The sequence below is a fragment of the Pogona vitticeps genome, chromosome 1 (genome assembly GCF_051106095.1).
Source record: "Pogona vitticeps strain Pit_001003342236 chromosome 1, PviZW2.1, whole genome shotgun sequence".
NCBI classification, from domain to species: Eukaryota; Metazoa; Chordata; class Lepidosauria; order Squamata; family Agamidae; genus Pogona; species Pogona vitticeps.
In genome coordinates, this window is record NC_135783.1 from 18719147 (window position 1) to 18738707 (window position 19561).

General features: G+C 40.5%; 1 protein-coding gene across 1 annotated transcript in view; it reads right to left on the reverse strand.

Annotated features, from left to right (window-relative positions):
• Positions 1-4461: 4461 nt before the first annotated feature.
• Positions 4462-19561, reverse strand: part of MAL (mal, T cell differentiation protein (MAL blood group)) — a 33153-nt gene continuing 18053 nt past the window's right edge. Inside the window, exons 2-4 of the mRNA XM_072988619.2 lie at positions 8252-8419; positions 7652-7777; positions 4462-4827 (exon numbers count right to left, since the gene is read on the reverse strand). Of these exons, the coding sequence (XP_072844720.2) occupies positions 4753-4827; positions 7652-7777; positions 8252-8419 (369 nt within the window). The 3' untranslated portion in view covers positions 4462-4752. The remainder of the gene's footprint in view (positions 4828-7651; positions 7778-8251; positions 8420-19561) is intronic.

A 19561-nucleotide genomic window follows, 5' to 3' on the forward strand; every position in this document is an offset into this window, starting at 1 on the left:
ATATACTGGGGTTCTAATGTATAGGAAATTACCTTCTAGTTAGCAATAGTTAGGGGTGTGGATCTCAAAGCATCTTATACTTAAAAAGAATAGGGGAAATTTTCTTTTCTCCTCTGTTTTCCCCATTCTCAACAAAATGTAAGATCCCTTCTGGAATAGAATAAAGCAGCATACCAGCATCATAGTAACCACTGATAGCCTTATCTTTCATAAAATTGCCTAATCCTCTTTTAACTCCAAATTGGTGATCACCATTGCAACTTAAGGAAGCAAATCTAATTGTTTAATTATACACTGATGTCTCTGAGATCTTTGTTCGAGTGTCATACACTTGACCTTCACATTTTTTTGTGAGCATGGCAGAACAGTCAGATAAATGGAAGGTAAGATGTTGCAAGAAGGTAAGATGTTGCATTAAGTCTGTTTGACCTAGAACTCTGAAAAGTCCCATAAAAGGAAACTGAGCTCAATTAGAAAAGGAAAAAAAAGTCTGCTTCTGTCAAATGAATTTAAACAGCTACTAAAGAAAATTCTGGGAGGAAACTGATGTTACATAATTGTGACATTAATGATTTTTAACTCTCATCCTGATGATATGGAAGAAGCCCATTAAGTCCTCTAAGACAGTGGTCCCCAACCTTGGGGCTCCAGATGTTCTTGGACTTCAACTCCCAGAAATCCTGGCCAGCAGAGGTGGTGGTGAAGGTTTCTGGGAGTTGTAGTCCAAGAACATCTGGAGGCCCAAGGTTGGGGACCACTGCTCTAAGAGAAAGAGGTTGGGTGCAACATACAAAAGTGTTTAGAAAGATCATAGCAATGAACTTCTCATCCCAGCAAGTACAGAGAAATTTTCAGTTTTCCAAGTGAACAGTCTAAAGACCTTCATCAATAAAAGAGGCTTGGATGAAAGAAGGAAAGAGGATTCCTGAAGACAAGCTGACTTTTTCTACAAGGACCATTTGTATTATTAAATGATTTGTGTGTGCTTTGTGCCATCAAGCTGGAACCAACTTATAAAGAGCCTAATAGGGCTTTCAAGGTAAGTGAGATCCTTAATGAGTGGTTTTATCAGTTCTACTCCTCCAGACAGTTTCCATGCCAAGTAGGGATTTGAACCCTGATCTCCAGAGTCCTAGGCTGTCACTCGATCCACTACACCACACCAGGAATACATTAAATGGTGGTACAACTTAAGTTCATAGTTATAGAATGCTAATGCAATGAATTGTGAAAACATATAAGCAGACAGACCTCAATTAAATTCGTATTTAGCACACCAGACATTCAGTATGTATTGTTTGCCTTCTTTCTCAAAATAAGAGAGAAGATGCCTGGGTATCAACACTTGACTTAAAGGACAAACTTGAAGTCCAAGGAAAACTTTTTCAGAGACAAATGAACTGGGTACAGATAGAAACTCTCAAGAGCTTTAATCTACACTTCGTATTAATGAAGACTTAATTTTATTTATTTGTTTTATAAGAGTTCTATCCCGCCCATCTAGACCAAAGGTCTATTCTGGGTGGCAAATGGCTATGTCTTTATGAAGATTATCAAGCAACTGTTAACTTTGGACCTTTCAAAACTTACAGGACATTTTTATGTCAGAACAAGTGGGAAAATATCCTTCTCCTCAGCAAGATGTTTTAAAGAAATATTTTATTGCAACAAACTCCTTTTGCATTTTTACATTTTTGAACATTTGAATTTTTTAATTCTTGAATTTTGAAATTAACCTAAGCAGAGAAAAATATAAGCTGCAATAGACCCCACACCGACACAAACTACCAAAGATTGTTTGACAGATCATATAGTGCTCTGAGGACTTTGTCCAGGTGTCATACACTTGACCTGACACTGATTTTGCCTGTCCTGCATCTGTGACCATTCAGCAAAATATTAAAATGACCGCAAGCTAGTCTTATGAAAAAAGTAGGGGGTTAGGAAAATCATTGACAGCATCTGCTTTCTCCACCCGTGAACAATTTTAAAAACTTGGGTCATGTCCCCTTCAGTTATCTTTGTGGTAGTGACCCGTTTTGTTATGTTTTTTTCCTAAATGCCATAACTTTTCCTCATAAGGCATCTGATTATTTTCATTGACCTTTTCTCCAGCTTTTGCACAGGCATCATCCTTTTTGAGGTTTGGCAACCAGAACTTTAACACAGTATTCCAAACCTCAGTCGCTCATAATTAAAACAGGAGGATACATTCTCTCCTCTATTTGACAATGAGCTATACTTCTCTGCACAGTCTACAGGCACTCTGATTCCAAATACATAGTCGATTGACAGTGGATACAACGAATACCCTGTTTTCCTGAAAATAAGACCTAACCTGAAAATAAGCCCTAGTATGGTTTTTCAGGATGCTCGTAATATAGGCCCTACCCCAAAAATAAGCCCCGGTTAAGTGAAACCCCGCCTTCCACCATTGTGCATCAACCAGAAGACGATGACATGACTGTAATATAAGACATCCCCTGAAAATAAGCCCTAATGCATTTTTGGAGCAAAAATTAATATAAGACCCTGTCTTATTTTCGGGGAAACACGGTATGTATGAATACATTGTCAGCTTGATGGCTTCATTTTTGCTTCCTCTCCTAAAATAGAATTTCCCCTTTTTTCATGACTTCTACACATTGAGTTGATGTTTTCATTGACCTGCTTGTCCCAAGGTCTCTTTTCCTGGTAAGTCATAAAATCTATGACTGCCTGGATGTAAATACGCAGTTTGGATGTGATTTTTTCAGTGCAATTCATACCACTTTACACTTGCTGACATTGAACCACATTTGCCATTTTTTTGCTGGATGACTCCTACCATATGACGTAACTCACTGAGTCCTAGAAAACACCTGGATTTCAGAACACCACTGCACAGATTCAATAAAGAGCACATCTTGGATTTTGTTTCTGAACGTTATGCATTTTTATTAAGATGTAACCAGTCGGCCATTTTATAATATTACTATAGAGATGTGTTGACTAATCAGACATCCGATATGAGAAATGCAGCTTATCACACAATTGAACAAAACAATATTCCATCTAATTTAGTTATTGGCTTTTACCATTCTTAAATCTCCATAACTATGGAAATCTTAGTCTTGATCTCAGTCTTAGTCTTGATGACAATATCTAACCAGGAAGCTAAAGATGCTCTTTTTCTCTCAAACAATCTTGTCTACAAAGAACTCCTCATACAATCTGACATCCAAGATTCTACTCAACTAGGTAACTTGTAAGTAACTACATTAGACAGACTCCGTTGCTTTGATTTGGAATTCTGTTTATGTGATGCTTGGTGCTGCCTTCATCCTGCCACTACAATAACATTTATATATTTTATCTGCTGGCTGCTGCTTTAAGAAGCAATTTCTCAACAAAAAATAACTTTCTCAAGTAAAGGACAACATAGACAGTAGGCTAGTTCTTGTGGTCTAAGATCTTAGTAGAATGTTTCACAAGATTTTATTAAGTTTTGAGGATTCTGGCCATTGGGGAAGAATGACTCGAGCCCCTTCTTATCCATTCATTCATTTATTTTTCTCTAGAGCTTCCTGAACAGGAGGAAGAGCACGAGGGCAGAAAGGGTTAGAAGAGGAATCACCAAAGTGCACCCCTTCAATTTTGTTGAAATGCACGAGCTCTGTCTTGCAAAGCCGATGGTGCTGGAAGCTATCAAACCACAACATGATAGGGGAACAAGGCTGATCTTGAGGAGGGCAACAAGGATGGCCAGGGGACTAGAAACCAAGCCGTATAAGGAAAGACTATAAGAACTGGGCATGTTTAGCCTTAAGAAAAGACTGGAAGGAGAAATGACAGCACTCTTCAAATACCTGAAAGCCTCTCACACAGAGGATGGTCAGGATCTGTTCTTGTTCATTTCAGAGTGCAGGACATATTATGATGGGCTCAAGCTACAGAAAGCCAAATTTCAGGTGAATATCAGGAAAAACATCCTGTTAGAGCAGTATGACAATGGAACCAATTACCCCTGCAATGCCTGAGGCATTCAAGAGGAAGTTAGACAACCATGTGTCAGATATACTTTGATTTGGATTCCTGCATTCAGCAGGGGGTTGGACTCTATGGCCTTAATAGATCTATTTCAACTCTATTCTTTTATGAGTCTATGAACATCTGGAGGAACAGACTACCCACATCTTAGAATTGCCTCATGAAGCTGAAGAGTGTTGAGGAAAGGACTGGTTTGTGTTGGTAACATGCCCAAAATTTGGAGAAAGCCTTCTGCCTGGTTTGGTTTCAGGGTCCCCCATCAGGAAGAATCATCCCACCTCCCTTAACTGTAACCAATAACCCACCAATTGGAGAACAACATGTGGAGCGTTACACAATTTTCTTCTTTTGTTTACCATTGTGAACAGTTTATTATGGTACACACAGAAACTCTAACAAATATGAATGTTTAGTAAGTCTCAGTAACCAATCGTATTGGGAGCTTTTATTGTACAAACGTGAACCCCATTTACATAAAAAGCATTTTTATACATTTAAGAAAGAGTCACTCCACTAGCTATCTGATGATGACCCAGAATACTACGAAGGGGGAAGTTGCAGGAAGGATTAAGCTAAAATAGTCAAGAATTTTCTTGTTAAAATACAATAAAGTACACATTTATGCATACAATCTCCAAAGAAAGATAGTCCTTGAGCTGCACAGAGAGCAACAGGCCACATACATGACTGTAAAAATCCACTTCAAAAGGTCAATCAAAGGTTTTAAGAGGATTTCCATCTCAGTAGGGAGAATATCATATGGATCACATAGGTCAGTGTGACTGCATAGGCAAAAACCTAGGAGAGAAGCAAAGAGGGGTTAGCAAGCAGATTTGGCAATTGTACTTCAACTACCATTGCACTGCCATTTCCTCTCCATAGGATCATTCTCCTGTTTAAACCTGGCTTCTGGTTGTTTGTGAACTTCTGTCCAGAAGAGCATTGGGATGAATTATTCTCTTTCAAACTTTCAATTTACCTTCAGTTGAGCCCTCAGCCCCCCAAAAATAGCATTTGCTCCTATGCTGTCCCATGCTTTCCTCTCTGCTCCACAAAAGGTAGCTCCGCTTCTTGGGCCACAAGTTCATCTGTAGCTCAGTTCCTCTTCCATGTTGCATGGACACCAGTGATACAGTAGGAGTAGGTTAATTTCACTTGGCCTCAAGAATGCCAAGTTTGTTCACTGGTACTGCTAACACAAAGCATGAGCAAACTTTTTGGCCTTAGAGTATGCTCTTCCTTGTATTTAAGTACTGTAGCATTCCCTGTAACTTGGAAGATTTATCAGTTTAGGACTTACCTATGAAAGTTGTTTCATGATGTTTTCAGCATACATACAAAGGCTAAAATTGTTCCAGTTTTTCCACTGGATAGCTCAGTGGTTTGGGCATCTGACTGCAGAACCAGAGGTTGGGACTTTGATTCCCCACTATGCCTCTTTAACAGGAGCTGGACTTGATAATCCATAGGGTTCCTTTCAGCTCCATTCATTCATTCATTCATTCATGCATTCATTCATTCATTCATTCATTCATTCATTCATTCAGTGCAACAAGAGAACCAAGCATGCTCAGTTGCCCTACTCAATGAATGGCACCTTATCTAACCTCCAGCTGGACACTGCCAGCTTTGTTTTCTACCTGTCCTTATTCTTGCTGACTACCTGCAGAGAACCTACACAGCCAGAACATCTGGGACCCTCTGGGATTCTAAGAGTTGTGGGAGTTGTAGTTCTGGGCAGATGCTTCTTTAAGGTGGCACCTGTATTATTATTATTATTATTATTATTATTATTATTATTATTATTATTATTATTATTATTATTATTATTATTATTATTATTATTATTATTATTATTATTGTCGTTGCCGTTGCCGTTGCCGTTGCTGTTGCTGTTGCTGTTGTTGCTGCTGTTGCTGTTGCTGTTGCTGCTGCTGCTGTTGTTGTTGTTGTTGTTGTGTTTATGTTTATGGTTATGGTTATGGTTATGTTTGTTTATGTTTATGTAAGAATTTCCTTAACATATAATAATCTGTCACCTGATTAATCAAGGAAATTTTGATGCCAACGTGTTTGTTAAAAAATCAAAAATCAAAACTCACCAGTAGGCAGTGTGTTTATAAAAGGTTATAGCTGATATATTAAGTTTAACATTAAAATAATTACCTCTATGCTAAAGGAAGAACACATCAAACCCTTTAAAAATAAAATTACATTAAAATGTCAAACATTACTTTCCAAATATTATTCTTTACATGTGTCAATTGCCATGTCCTCCTGTGAATGAAGAAGTAGCAATTGTAATGTTAACATGTTAAACCTAATACATTGGCCAGAGCCCTGATGTTTATTTACACATGTGTAAGTTAATTTGTGTAACTCACTATGGTTAATTCCTTCTAACTAATGAGACCATGATCATATAACTAGATTTGTGCCTGTTGCAGCATTAGGCACTTTCCTGATTGTACAGGTGGCTCCTTGATGCTTAGCAGTAATTCACCACAGTGAGTTACACATTTTAGCTTATGCACATATTAATCACCGGCAGGATTCTGGCCATTACTTCTAGGCTCTGATTAAGGTCAACTACAATTTATCAGCATCTGCAAGCTTTTACATTCTCAAGAGCTCTTCAGCAATTGAAAAGGCTTTTAAAACCCATCTAAAATCATGAAGGATTATGGAAAAATTGCAGACTTGCAGGTTTTGTGAGTGTTTCAGCCTCCTCCATTCCTGCCTTTAAGAGGATGCTAAAAACTAGGCTTTTCCAAGAAGCCTTAAGGCAGTGATCCCCAACCTTTTAAGCTCCTTTTTAGGCTGGGGAAGGCAGGGCACCCCCCTGCGTGCGTACACATGCGCAAAGGGCAGTGCAGCGCTCGCACGGGTGCATGTGCTTGTGTGCATGTGCACAGGTCAGTGTAGCGCTCGTGTGGGCACGCAGGTGCTTGCGCGCAGGTGCAAACCGGCTCTCCGGGCGGGTCAGGCCGCAGACCAGGGTTTGGGGACCTCTGCCTTAAGGAATATCCTTGGCTAATGGTTTTTGGATTTTACCACCATCTAGCTATTGGTTTACTCAATCTCATTTATAGTTGCAATGCCTTTTGTCCAATTGTTTAAATTTTTTACTTTGTCTCTTGTTGATGATTTAATGTCTTGTTTGTTATACTATATGTCATTGATTGCCCTGCAATGTAAACTTCCCAGAGTATTTTTTTTGCACTAATTGGCTGGTACAGAAGTTTTTAGATAGATAGATAGATAGATAGATAGATAGATAGATAGATGATAGATAGATAGATAGATAGATAGATAGATAGATAGATAGATAGATAGATAGATAGATAGATAGATAGATAGATAGATAGATAGATAGATAGATAGATAGATAGATAGATAGATAGATAGATAGATAGATAGATAGATGAGAGACAGACAGACAGACAGACAGACAGACAGACAGACAGACAGACAGACAGACCCTAATAAAGGCCTATGGATTTGTTTAATTCTTATGAATCAAAACAATATCTTTCTTATTAGGATGTGGGTTTTTTTGGGGGTGGGGAAACTGCATGGTTGAATATTATAGCACTACATGATACACATGCTGTATACTCACCACTGCTGAGATATCTATTTGGTAGTATTTAAAAAACGGTGTATTTTTCATATAATAGGTAGTATAGGCCTGCAGAACTGCTGCACTCAAGTAGAAGAGAGAAGCAATGACCTGGTAGAAAGCATCCTGGAAAAGAGACAGTGACAAACGGTCAGACGATGATTGCTAGAGGAGGCACGTGTTCTACGTCTGGTACACACAATCCCATCTTTATGAACATCGTACATCAATGAGAAGCCTCTTTTGCATTATTTTCCAGCAAATGTCAGCTTTACGCAATACTCTCTGGTGTAAACATCAAGAAGCGTACAAGTTTAAAAGAATACATTCGAATTTGAGGTCATTTTGTAGACTCATCATTGAGCACACCATTGAAATTTTCTCTTGTTCCAGCACATTGATGACACTCCTGCCTTCACAATCATTACGGGTTAGAGATGGGCACCAACTGCCAGTTCGCCAGTTCATGTCGGTCTCTTTTTCATCCAAACAGGCATTTGACACTTCCCAGCCCCGCCTTCTCCAGCAGACGATTGTACCGTATCATCCTATACTTTGAACAAGGCAGGGATTTTCACTGTCTTTAAACTCTCCACTTACCAGTGCAACCCACGAGGCATTCCCACCGTGCGCTCCGCACATATATAGGAGCATAAGGAATGTTGAAATGACAAAGCAGAACACTGAGACGAACATCACCCAGCCTTGAGACATCGGATCATGGACTCTGGTAGATGCCACTAGGATCCAGACGAGGCCTCCAAAAATCTATAAGAAGGCATGAAAGGAAGCTATTACTTGGAAAGCATCAACAAGACTAAAGCAATGGGACACAGAACTCCTTTAAAAGGGAAGGAAGTTTTAAATAACAATGATTAAGAATCCATTCTCCCTCAGTCATACGTTCTCCTGCAAGGTTCCCTCTGCTGATTAATTTACCATAAATAATCACTGTCATTCCCAAATGCCTAGAATATAGGAATGTCCTCTCTCTTTTTTAAAAAAGTAGAGGGTTTGGAGGTGTGGAGGGTCTGTCATGCCGGAAATTGCTTCTTTTTAAGAGGATGAGAAAGCACGATATCAAAGGTTGAAAACCACTGTCATTATAGGACTTAATCAGATCTAGTCTGGAAGACTACAGTTCGTATTTGGTTTTTTTAGTTTTATTTTCTGCATTTTTATGTATTTATATTTAAATATATATGCCATCCTTTGTTAGTAAACTTTCAGGATGGTACACAAAATTAATTCAAACAGCTATTAAAACAATAGCACAAAATCCATAGTAAAAGTAAAGAAAGAAACGAACAGACAAAACTCTTCATTAATCTAGGTGTTAAAACCAGCAAAGAGTTGGGCAAATAGATATGTTTTTCTGTGATGCTGCCAAAATACCATCTACCCTGGCATGTCATATTGGAGAAAGGGAGGAACTCCAGAGGCAGGAAAGCACAATGGAAGAGGTATACAGTATTTCATTTCCCTTCTACAGCAATATATTCAGTTCCTATTCCCCTTTTTTGCACAGCATCCCTGTGAAGTGGTTCAGGCGAAGAAAAAGCCACTGGCCTAAGATCATCCAACTGTTTCATGGCTGACTGGGGATTTAAACCTTGGTCTATGTGAGATGCACATATCTAACATGGGGCAGGGGAAAACATCTGGTCCTCTAGATCAGTGGTCCTCAACCTTGGGCCTCCAGATGTTCTTGGACTTCAACTCTCAGAAATCCTGGCCAGAAGAGGTGGTGGTGTAGGCTTCTGGCAGTTGTAGTCCAAGAACATCTGGAGGCCCAAGGTTGGGGACCACTGCTCTAGATACAATGATCTTAAGAATCTTAGAACTGCCACACTGGAAGGGACCCTATGGATCATTGGTTTGAAACACCCTTCAGCCCTAACCAGCACAATGGTAAAGACTGCTGAGATGTATACTATCTGAAGGGCACAGTTGTTCCTACTCTAAAGCAAGACCATTCCATCAACAAGGCAGTACAGTACAGAAGGATCTTTCCCTTGTTCTCACATATACTGAAAATACTCAGAATGGCTCCTCGGCAGTACTGAAAGCATGGGAACGCTTCTTCAGATAGGTGGGCTACCAAACAGTTAGTATTTTGAAAAGTAAGCATCAACCTCCAGAACTGGTTTTAAGAACAAACAGGTAATCAGGGCAGCTCTTTCAGAAATAGTGTGATGCAGTTCTCACTTGCCTACCTCAATTAATGGTCTTGTACTTGCAGGCACTTAAGTTCATTATTATCTTCAAGGGCAGCCTCACACTGCAGTAATCCAGTTTCAAGAGATTTCAAGAGTTTGAACCACTACATTAGAATGTGCACAATGGCTAAGTATAGTAAAACACACTAGAGTAGGAATCAGTGGGGATTTAGTGAATCAGCTCCTCTGTAAATTCTACTGATTCAAATTAGCTTACTGTAACTGCAACCTCCTGAGCTGAAGTAAGTCACAATGACGGGAGGCCCATTGAAATCGATGGAACATATGGAATCACTAAATCCCAAATTACAGTGGACCCTCAACTTACAGACGGCTCGACTTACAGACTTTTCGAGTTACAGACTCCTCTGGCTGCAAAATGTAGATTCGACTTGCAGCCGGAGAATCGACTTACAGACCAGAAAAAAACCAAAATGGAACAAAAATAGAATAAAAACCGCTGGTTATGGGATTAATCGGTTTTCAATGCATTGTAGGTCAATGGAGATTCAACCTATAGACTTTTCAACTTGCAGCCACCATTCCAATACGGATTAATTCCTTAAGTAGAGGGTCCACTGTACTCAATGGGCCTGCTCTAGTTCAATTTACTACACTAAGCAACAGGATTTGGGCCATTAACACATTTTTCTGCTAGGCATTAAAACAGCATGTCAACTTTAAACTTATATTTGTGTAACAACTTCATTTAGTTGTTGATTTAGAGGCATTTTATAATGTTTTTGGTTTTGGAAGTTGGATTACAAATTTTCCATCGAAGGAAAGATAAGAAGGTGCTTTTAAAATATTATTAAAAAACAAACCTCAAATCTTTTTTTAAAAATAATGTAACTTGACATGGGGCAAATGCACTTTTATAAAGTAAAACAGTGTGGGATAAGAGGAAGTTCATATCCAAAGCCAATGAAGATAGCTGTGAAATTGAGCTTAAACCTAGACTAACATAATTTTATTTCTATTTATTTATTCAACAACTTATCCCCTATCCTTCTAATGTGTTTTCATGAACCACATTGCATGCAATAATAAAAAATACCATGATCTACAATAATACAACTGTATTTTAGGCGAGTCTGCAATGTCACAACACCACCCATACAGAAACATTTTCCTCCTGTAGCTGATAGCTGATGGAACAGTGAGGGGTGGGTGGGGAATATAGCAAGAGATTCTTAATGGAATTCATTTTACCATACTGGTTTATAATAATCACACGTTGCCACATCATCCAAACTTGAGAAGATGTAAATATTCACTTTGACTTCCTTGGAACAAGCTAACTTCAAACTATAGGTTTTGAAACTAGCCTCTTTAAACAAACCATCTTTAGCATCTAGAGAATTTTAGAGATAGATTCCAACATGAAACAACTGAACCAAAAAAAATCCATCAAGAAGTTCAGTTCTATTTCTTGCAGCTTGAACACAGACAAAAGCTTTCATTACGCTATAGCTGGTTTCCTTTTACTGTGACTAGAGCAGAAGCTGTGAAAGCAGCTGTAGTTATTTGGCAAGGTGCAATCTGCACGGCCAGACTGGCACATGTTTGGCACCTCATTAATATCCATGGCTGCTTTTACAACTTCTTTTCTGCGCCCAGACTGTCCAACAAGATTGGCTTAAATGTATCAGTCAGCTCACCAATGCATGAATGACTGCTTACTATAGTCCATTAAAGCCTAGACCATAATAAATGGGTTAGTGCTTGAAGCACGACATGGCTCTGTTACAACAGTCTCAAACACCTACACAATGGTCTTTAAATGGCTACAGAAGCACACAGACACACCACATATTTTTCTGGTGTAATTTCATATGTAATTCTGTTCTCGATTCTTCATGAAGAAAGATCTCTCAACCCATTTAATCCATGAAGTATCTAAGATATGTTCAGGTCCTTATTTTTTAAAATTAAAAAAGCAATAAAATGCTAAGTTACACATTTATTCAGCAGACTGACATGTAAAAACCACACTGGGTTGTAAACATATTGATTTTCGGCTTAGCAGAATCAGATTTCTGGGAAACAATGTTTGCCAACTTCCTGTTCTCTCGTTGCACATACATCTGCCATGGGATAAAGTGTGCATGCACATTTTCCAGGGTGGAAAGGACCACGTGACAAGAATGAAGCCAATATCAAACCATTCTTTGATCTGCAGCAGTCATTTCACACAGGAGGATCAGCTGACAATGTGCATCTAGAATTGCCAGTTTAAATGCTACATCGGCCATAAACTTGCCTTTAGGCAAGAGATTATGTCAAACTCCGTCCCTCCCCTGCCTGCAAGGTAAGAATGCTGAACTATTTTCCAGGGATGTTGTAAGAATCAGTCAGGATTCCTTACAGAATGCACTGAACATTGAAAAGCTCTGTGTGCATGTGTGCACATCCATGCATCCATGTGTACATATACTGTATATGCTAGTGAGGGTTGCCAGCTGAGCATCATTCCATTCTCAAATATTTCAAGGGAGGCTCAAAGCCTGAGTCTTGGAGGCAAGCATCTGTGATGTGAACAGACATGGGGCAGGCAAATGGCTTCTGGGTTGGCAGATTCTAGAAATGGACACAAGATGGCCCATTCCTGGACGTGCTCTGAACAGCATGATGGGACCCCCTCACATATATAGCCTTCCTCTCTCTTCCTCTGGTCTCCTGTCCTCAGACCTGCCTTTTTAATGTGCCATTGTTGCGCAGGCACCACACTCCTACAGCACTTTCTCACCAAGCTAGTAAGGTCTGGGGACAGCTGGGAAACAAGTGGAGCTGGCTGGGTAGCTCAGTGGTTGAGGGATCTGGCTGCAGAGCCAGAGGCTGGGAGTTCAATTCCCCACTGTGCCTCGTGCAAGTACAGCCAGCCTGGGTGGCCTTGGGCAAGCTGCACAGTCCCAAGGCAGCCCTCGGAGGAAGGGAATGGTAAACCACTTCTAAGTATTCTCTACCTGAAAAACCCTGGAAAGTGTCGCCAGAATTGACTTGATGACACCTGATTATTATTATAAATGTCCCAACGTCAAACCACTTCCCACCAAAAACATTAAAAAACCTTCTCCTGCTGCTTACCCTGAGTTTGGGCTCCTTGCTTGAAGATGCATATCAATTTGTCTCCCCCCTCTGAATGGGAAGCACTTCCATTGACCTAAAATACGGCAAGGTCAAGGATGCTGTATACACGCAAGCACACTCATGTTCATGCATGCACACATGTGTTTTAATGGAATGCCGGGTTTTCTTATTCAGCAAACGCTTGCACCTTTTGAAACCTATTCTGCATGCTTACAACATGTCAAACCTGTATAAAAGTCATGCTCAAGAGCAGACATTCCACTGTGGAAGTTGGTACTTATAGCCCCCCTTCAAGCATTCAGTCTGAAAGCAGGTAGAGTTCAAAGGGTGGTGGCAACATTGGGGGCCCTTCCCTTCCCATACGTCCACTCCATTTGGGATTTCTGCAGATGTTCTTGTGTTCCTATGAGTGTGAGGGTCTTCATAAGCAATGTAAGTGCAGTCGTGTACGTACACTTATGACACTTTTGAGGATCAGCAGTCCTTCCTTACCAGGCCTGCCCATCCTGAAAATGGCAGAAGTGTGTTCTTCAGTGCCTATGCAGCTCTTCATGCTGAATGTGAAAAAATCTGCGGCTACTTTCAGGTATGGTGTTGATGTGGGAAACAAGGCGTACATGCAAACCTTTATCCTTCCTAATTTTTTTTTAACCTAACATGCTTTAAGGCTGAATGCCTGAAGAGCCTTGTGGTGCAGTGGTTAAATTGCCATACTGCAGTGAAGACAGGGTTCACAACCTGAGTTCAATCCCAATGGGTTCAGGTAGCTGGCTCGGGGTTGACCCAGTCTTCCATTCTTTTGAGGTTGGTAAATTGAGTACCTGGGTCAGGGGGAGGGCAATGTGTAGCCTGCATAATTAAATTGTAAACTACTCAGAGAGTGCTCTAAGCATTATGGGGTGGTATTTAAGCAGAACACTTTGCTTTGCTTTGAACAGACCTGTAGTTTTTGTGAGATCAGTGGTGGTTCCACTGAAGAAACAAGTTTGAATCTAGATCATCCACAATGTACAATCAGAAACCACCACCCCATTAGCAGAGCCAGTACCTGCCATTTCAGTTGTTCACAGCTGCCATTGTTGCAACCCAGCCCACAGTGTGGTGTATACTTACCACTTCCTCTCGTTCTCTCCCCCACCCCATAAATAGCACTGAATAGGTTTGCTACTATCCGTGGTTTCAGGCATCCACGGGGCTGCAGCTTGGAACCTATCTGACGCAGATAGAAAGGATCCTGCTGTACCACTCTAACCACTCTTCCATGCAGCCTCTTTCCATTTTGACTACGGGCTGCTGCTTGCTAGTTGATATGTGCTTGTATCTCTGAGTTAACATGGAATTCTCGAGTCTTTGCAATTCCCTCGCATACAAGGCTTAGTTCAGTCCTCTTACAGTCCCTTCACTGGCAGGTGAAAATCTTCCTTTTTACACTGGCTTTTAATCTGTGAATGTCTTGAATTTTTCAGTAGGGCAGGAAACATTTTTATCATTTTTTAAATCTGTTTCAATTTTTTCAAATGAGTTGTATTTTAAATATTAAGTTCAATTGTATTTTAATTTTAATATCTTCATTTATTGTGATTTTAAATGCATGTATTTTTATTAGATGTTCTTGCCACCTTGAGTCCCTTCATTGGAAGAAAGGCAGGACATAAATAAAGTAAACAAACTGCAATAAATAAATGAGAGAGCTGGACCATAAAGAAGTGAGAGCTGGACCATAAAGAAAGCTGACTGCTGAAGAATGGATGCTTTTGAATTGTGGTGCTGGAGGAGACTTTTGAGATTCCCCTGGACTGCAAGGAGAACAAAACTATCCCTCTGAAGGAAATCAACCCTGAGTGCTCCCTGGAAGGACAGATCCTGATGCTGAGGCTCCAATACTTTGGCCATCTCATGAGAAGAGAAGACTCCTTGGAAAAAGCCATGATGTTGGGAAAGTGTGAAGGCAGGAGGAGAAGAGGACGACAGAGGATGAGATGGTTGGACAGTGTCATTGAAGTGACCAACATGAATTTGACCCAACTCTGGGAGGCAGTGGAAGACAGGAGGGCCTGGCGTGCTCTGGTCCATGGGGTCACGAAGAGTCGGACACGACTAAACGACTAAACAACGACAACATACTTCAACACTGAGTAAGATGGTTTTCATGACCAACAATATAGGGCCTGACCACACTGGCATATAGATTAGTACAGTACATGGATCACAGGTAGTACAATTGGGTGTGAACCAAATGGCATTATCCACACATGTTTCTGCCTGTATCAATCCATCCTGCCTCTTTAAGAGCTTTGTGCACCTTTCTGGCACATCACTAGGGCATGTGTTCTTTTTGGTACAATTCAGCAGTGTCCTAGTTAGCTCACTGTGTAGCCTGGTATGGATGGTTAGCTCATACCCAAATAGAGCTGTGGGTTGTCGTATCTGAAATGACAACTCTGTGATGTGATAGGAGGATTATTATTTGGTTGAAACTGACAGCCCTTGTGCAAGATAAAGCTGGGATGATTTGCATGCTCTATTAAAATGGAGGCTGGGACAACTCTCCCCTCTCTTTTCATCTTCCTTTTCATTGTAATGTTTCCCTAACTGATGCAGCAAAATTCTGGTATTATGCTAGGTTGATGCATTGCTCATTACGACAGAGGACGAGATGGTTGGACAGTGTCATCAAAGCTACCAGTATGAATTTGACCCAACTCCGGGAGGCAGTGGAAGACATGAGGGCCTGGCGTGCTCTGGTCCATTGGGGTCATGAAGAGTCGGACATGACTTAATGACTAAAGAACAACAAATAAATAAATAGTGAACATGATCTTGTATAGACAGTGTTGTCACTTTTATCTCTCACTTGCCCTCCAGGGAACTTGGAGCAGATTTATATCTGGACGATGTCTGTGCCAGTTCCTCCTTATAAACACACATACTCACACAGTGAGAGTATTTGGGTCTCCATGGGAATACAAACACTACGTAGTGTTGAACCATGTTCTTAGTTGGCACACAGCTTACCTCTCCCTTATATGGCACTATTAAAATATTTGTTCTCCAGTATTTGTTCTCAGTGACATTCCTTTGAAACATAGGTTTGCTGCAACATTTTCCTGCCTTCGCTATTGGGCTGCAACTAATTAAAAGTACTTTGTCGTTGTTGTTTTAATTGTGGATTCATTGTCAATGAAAGATCTACATTTCTCAAGAGCACTCAGGCCCACATTTTCTGTCACAAAGATGGGGGAAACTATATATTTAGACAACATTATTGCTATCAAGTCCAATGTATAGCAAACTCAATAATGTTTGCAAGGTATGTGTTACATTTAAACAGTGGTTTTACCGTTACCACCACCACTCTATATGTTTCCATGGCCTAGCGAGAATTTGAAGCCATTTCTCCAGAGTACTAATCTATCCACTACACCACACTAAAAATAGTTCTTAGAATACCCAGACCAGCATGCCGGTGGCCACAGTGGTCTAACAGCATAGCAATGTGCTTTTGTGTCCTTTTTAGACACAATCTCCTTATTAGACCAAATATTTTTGCCCAGTCCTACATGGCTACAGTCTTTAATTAATCTTGAATCCTGCACTGATTCTAAAGCAGAGCGGGGTTAGGGCAAGGACATAGGAAGAATGAACTATAACACTGATGTGTTAGATGCAAAATTCTTAAGTAATCTGGTAGCACTTACTGTGGAAACATTACAATGCCAAACATATCCAGCAGTTTTTGCTTTTCGGACAGGTAATGATGCAGGGGAGGAGGGAGGAGCAGTAAAAATAGTACTCTAGCTACCATTTGGTGTTTAGACAAGGCCTTTATTGTGCAATTGCCCTGCCTAACCCATGAATAGTTACCAGAGCCCCTGAACACATTCATCTCATCTGATTCTGGAAATTAGCAGGGTTGGGCCTGGTTAGGAATTTCCAGTCAGAGGTGATAGGACTGAGCGAAATGAACCAAAGGTCTGACCCAGCAAGAGACAGTTTTCTATGTTCCTATTTGCCAGGTTCCCTGGCTGCCACTCCCCATAACTTAATAAATATCTAACAGAAGTTAATAAGTATTTAACTGAAGTTAATAAATATCTAAATATCTAAGTTATTCTAGCGACCCAGTATGGTGGAACATGAAGTACAGAGTAATGGATAAAGTGTGGGACTAAGACTCAAAAGACAGGGGTTTGAATTCTCTGTTTGGCCCTGAAAACTCACAGAACAGGGGTGGACATTGGTAAAAGCCACTTCTCAAATATCTCGATTACCTTGAAAATCCTGTTATGCGTCACTGTAAAGTTGGATATGACTTGATGGCACATAACAGGTTATTCTAGATGCTTTAAAAATTTGAAGGCTTCTCCTGAAACCCAGTTACTCAGACCCAGAGTGTTCAGAGAGTCCTCCAATCTCTAATGGCTCAATTTACAACTTTCCTCTTTGAAAACTATTCCAGCATTGGCTAATGACCCTTTCTGACATCAGCGATACTACTACCATGACCAGCACTAAAGACTGGCTCCTTGGGAACACCAAGCACAACAGGAAGGCAGTAGAGGAGGAAGGAAGATGACAGAGGATAACATAAGCCAGCACCCACCAAGCAAGAAGAAGGGCTGAGGTGTAAGGGAGAAATGAGAAGGCAGAGGAGGCCAAACAGGCTCAACCAGCAAGCAAACAAGAGAGGGGACATGGAAGGGAGAAGACAGCTGAGATTCCTTTTATAAGGCACAAAGATTTTCTCGAGGAACCCAAAGCCTTATTTTAATCATGAGCCTAAGGGGGAAAATAGGTTCAAATTATAACGGCTCGTTTTACACTCATCATCAGGAAACCAATCCGATTGTAAGTATAAGCATCTGCTGTATCTAAATTTGCTATTCATCCTTTCATCAGTGGTAATAAGCAAACAATCACGACACACGGAATTCATCAGTGCTATTGAAAGAGCCACAATGCATCACATGCCTAGCATGTGCCCCAAATAGGAGCACAGCCTTAACGCTGCAAATTAAAAAAAAGATATGTGCTATGTGTTCCGTTTTGTATCACAAAACTGCCACTGTATTGACAGCAGCCGTTCTGATCCAGCATTGGGGCCACCATTTGCGATTTTTTAATATTAAAGATGCCCCCCTCCATTCCAAGGTACCCAAAAGCTTCTCCAGGAAGGAGTGTGGGAAGTTTTAAATTAAATTAAAATAAAGATTAATGTTGCTGGGTGATGGCATAATCACCATTTACAGTCACTGGAGTTGCACCAACTGGATTTCAGCCAGTATTTAACTCATTATTGTGGTTATGTGCCTTCAAGTTGGAACTGACTTATAGCAATCCTAATAGGGCTTTCAAGGTAAGTGAGATAGTTAAGGAGCAGTTCTATGAGTCCCCCTACTCACAGTGAGTTTCCACGGCTGAGTAAGGATTCAAACCCAGGCCTTCTGAGTCCTAGTCCATCACTCTATCCTGTACACCACAATGGGCTTCGTCTATCTTATTCAGAAAGCTATTCTATAAGATCAGTTTTAAAAGTCAATAAAATCAGGGCTAAGATTACACACACATATACATACATACACATATATACTATACACTATATCCTTATATACATCCTTGCTGCACGGAGGGAGGTGGAATCGTGTGTGCCCGCACGTGTGCCTGGCTTAGAGGGAAGCCTGGTGCCAGCTGAAGTAGAGATTTATAGCATAATTCATATTTACTCAAAAGTTTTACTGAGATGAATTGTAGTTCCTCCCAGGTATGTAGACTGCAGTACGAGCTAACGTTTTCCTAGTTAACTTGAGTCTTGGAGGAGGGTTACTCATAATCTTCACCTGATCTGCATTGCAGAGATACTACAAAAATAAATACAACTGTATTTCAATACAGCTGTAATTTAACTCAGCCCTTGACCATGAAAGAAGCCAATTCTTAACACAGAAGTATTATGTTAACACCTAGGATAGATAATTCTTGTGTATTCAACCATATTAGTAGTGATGAACTGTATAAGCTTCTCTTTTCCACCCCTACCTCCATGTCTCCTCTTCTGTAACACCTGTCTGGCAAGTACACAATAGTTCTCTTCAGGACAGCAGCCTGAAACTTGTGGAATCTGATCGGTGGGAAATGGGGAAGAATTTTATTTTGAATCATTTTTGAAGAATTTCCTAAAGTTCTCCCCTTTCTTCATATTCAGGACAGAAAGAATTGGAAGTTTTTAAAGAACTGAATGCAGAAGAAAGCAAAACTGAGGGGTCAGTTACACAAGGGAGGGGGAATTATTTTTGAATCAGGATTAGCATGTTTCAAATGGAAAAATTCCAACTACACGACACACAGAGAAGCATGGATATTTTTTATCAGAAAGTTTCTAGAATTGTAGGTGGTTCCAGCTTGACACTGCCACGAGACAGCAGGATGAGGATGGAGCTCTCTCTCCTGGGCTGAATTCCGACCTGTTTGGGACCCCCCAGGAAGTTAAACCACCCCAAAGAGGTGGTGGATTGGGGGAGAAGCCGATCACGGGGATAGGTAGCGATTACCACCATCTTGATCCAGGAAACTCCCCAACAACCAGTGGGCGGAAACTAGCAGC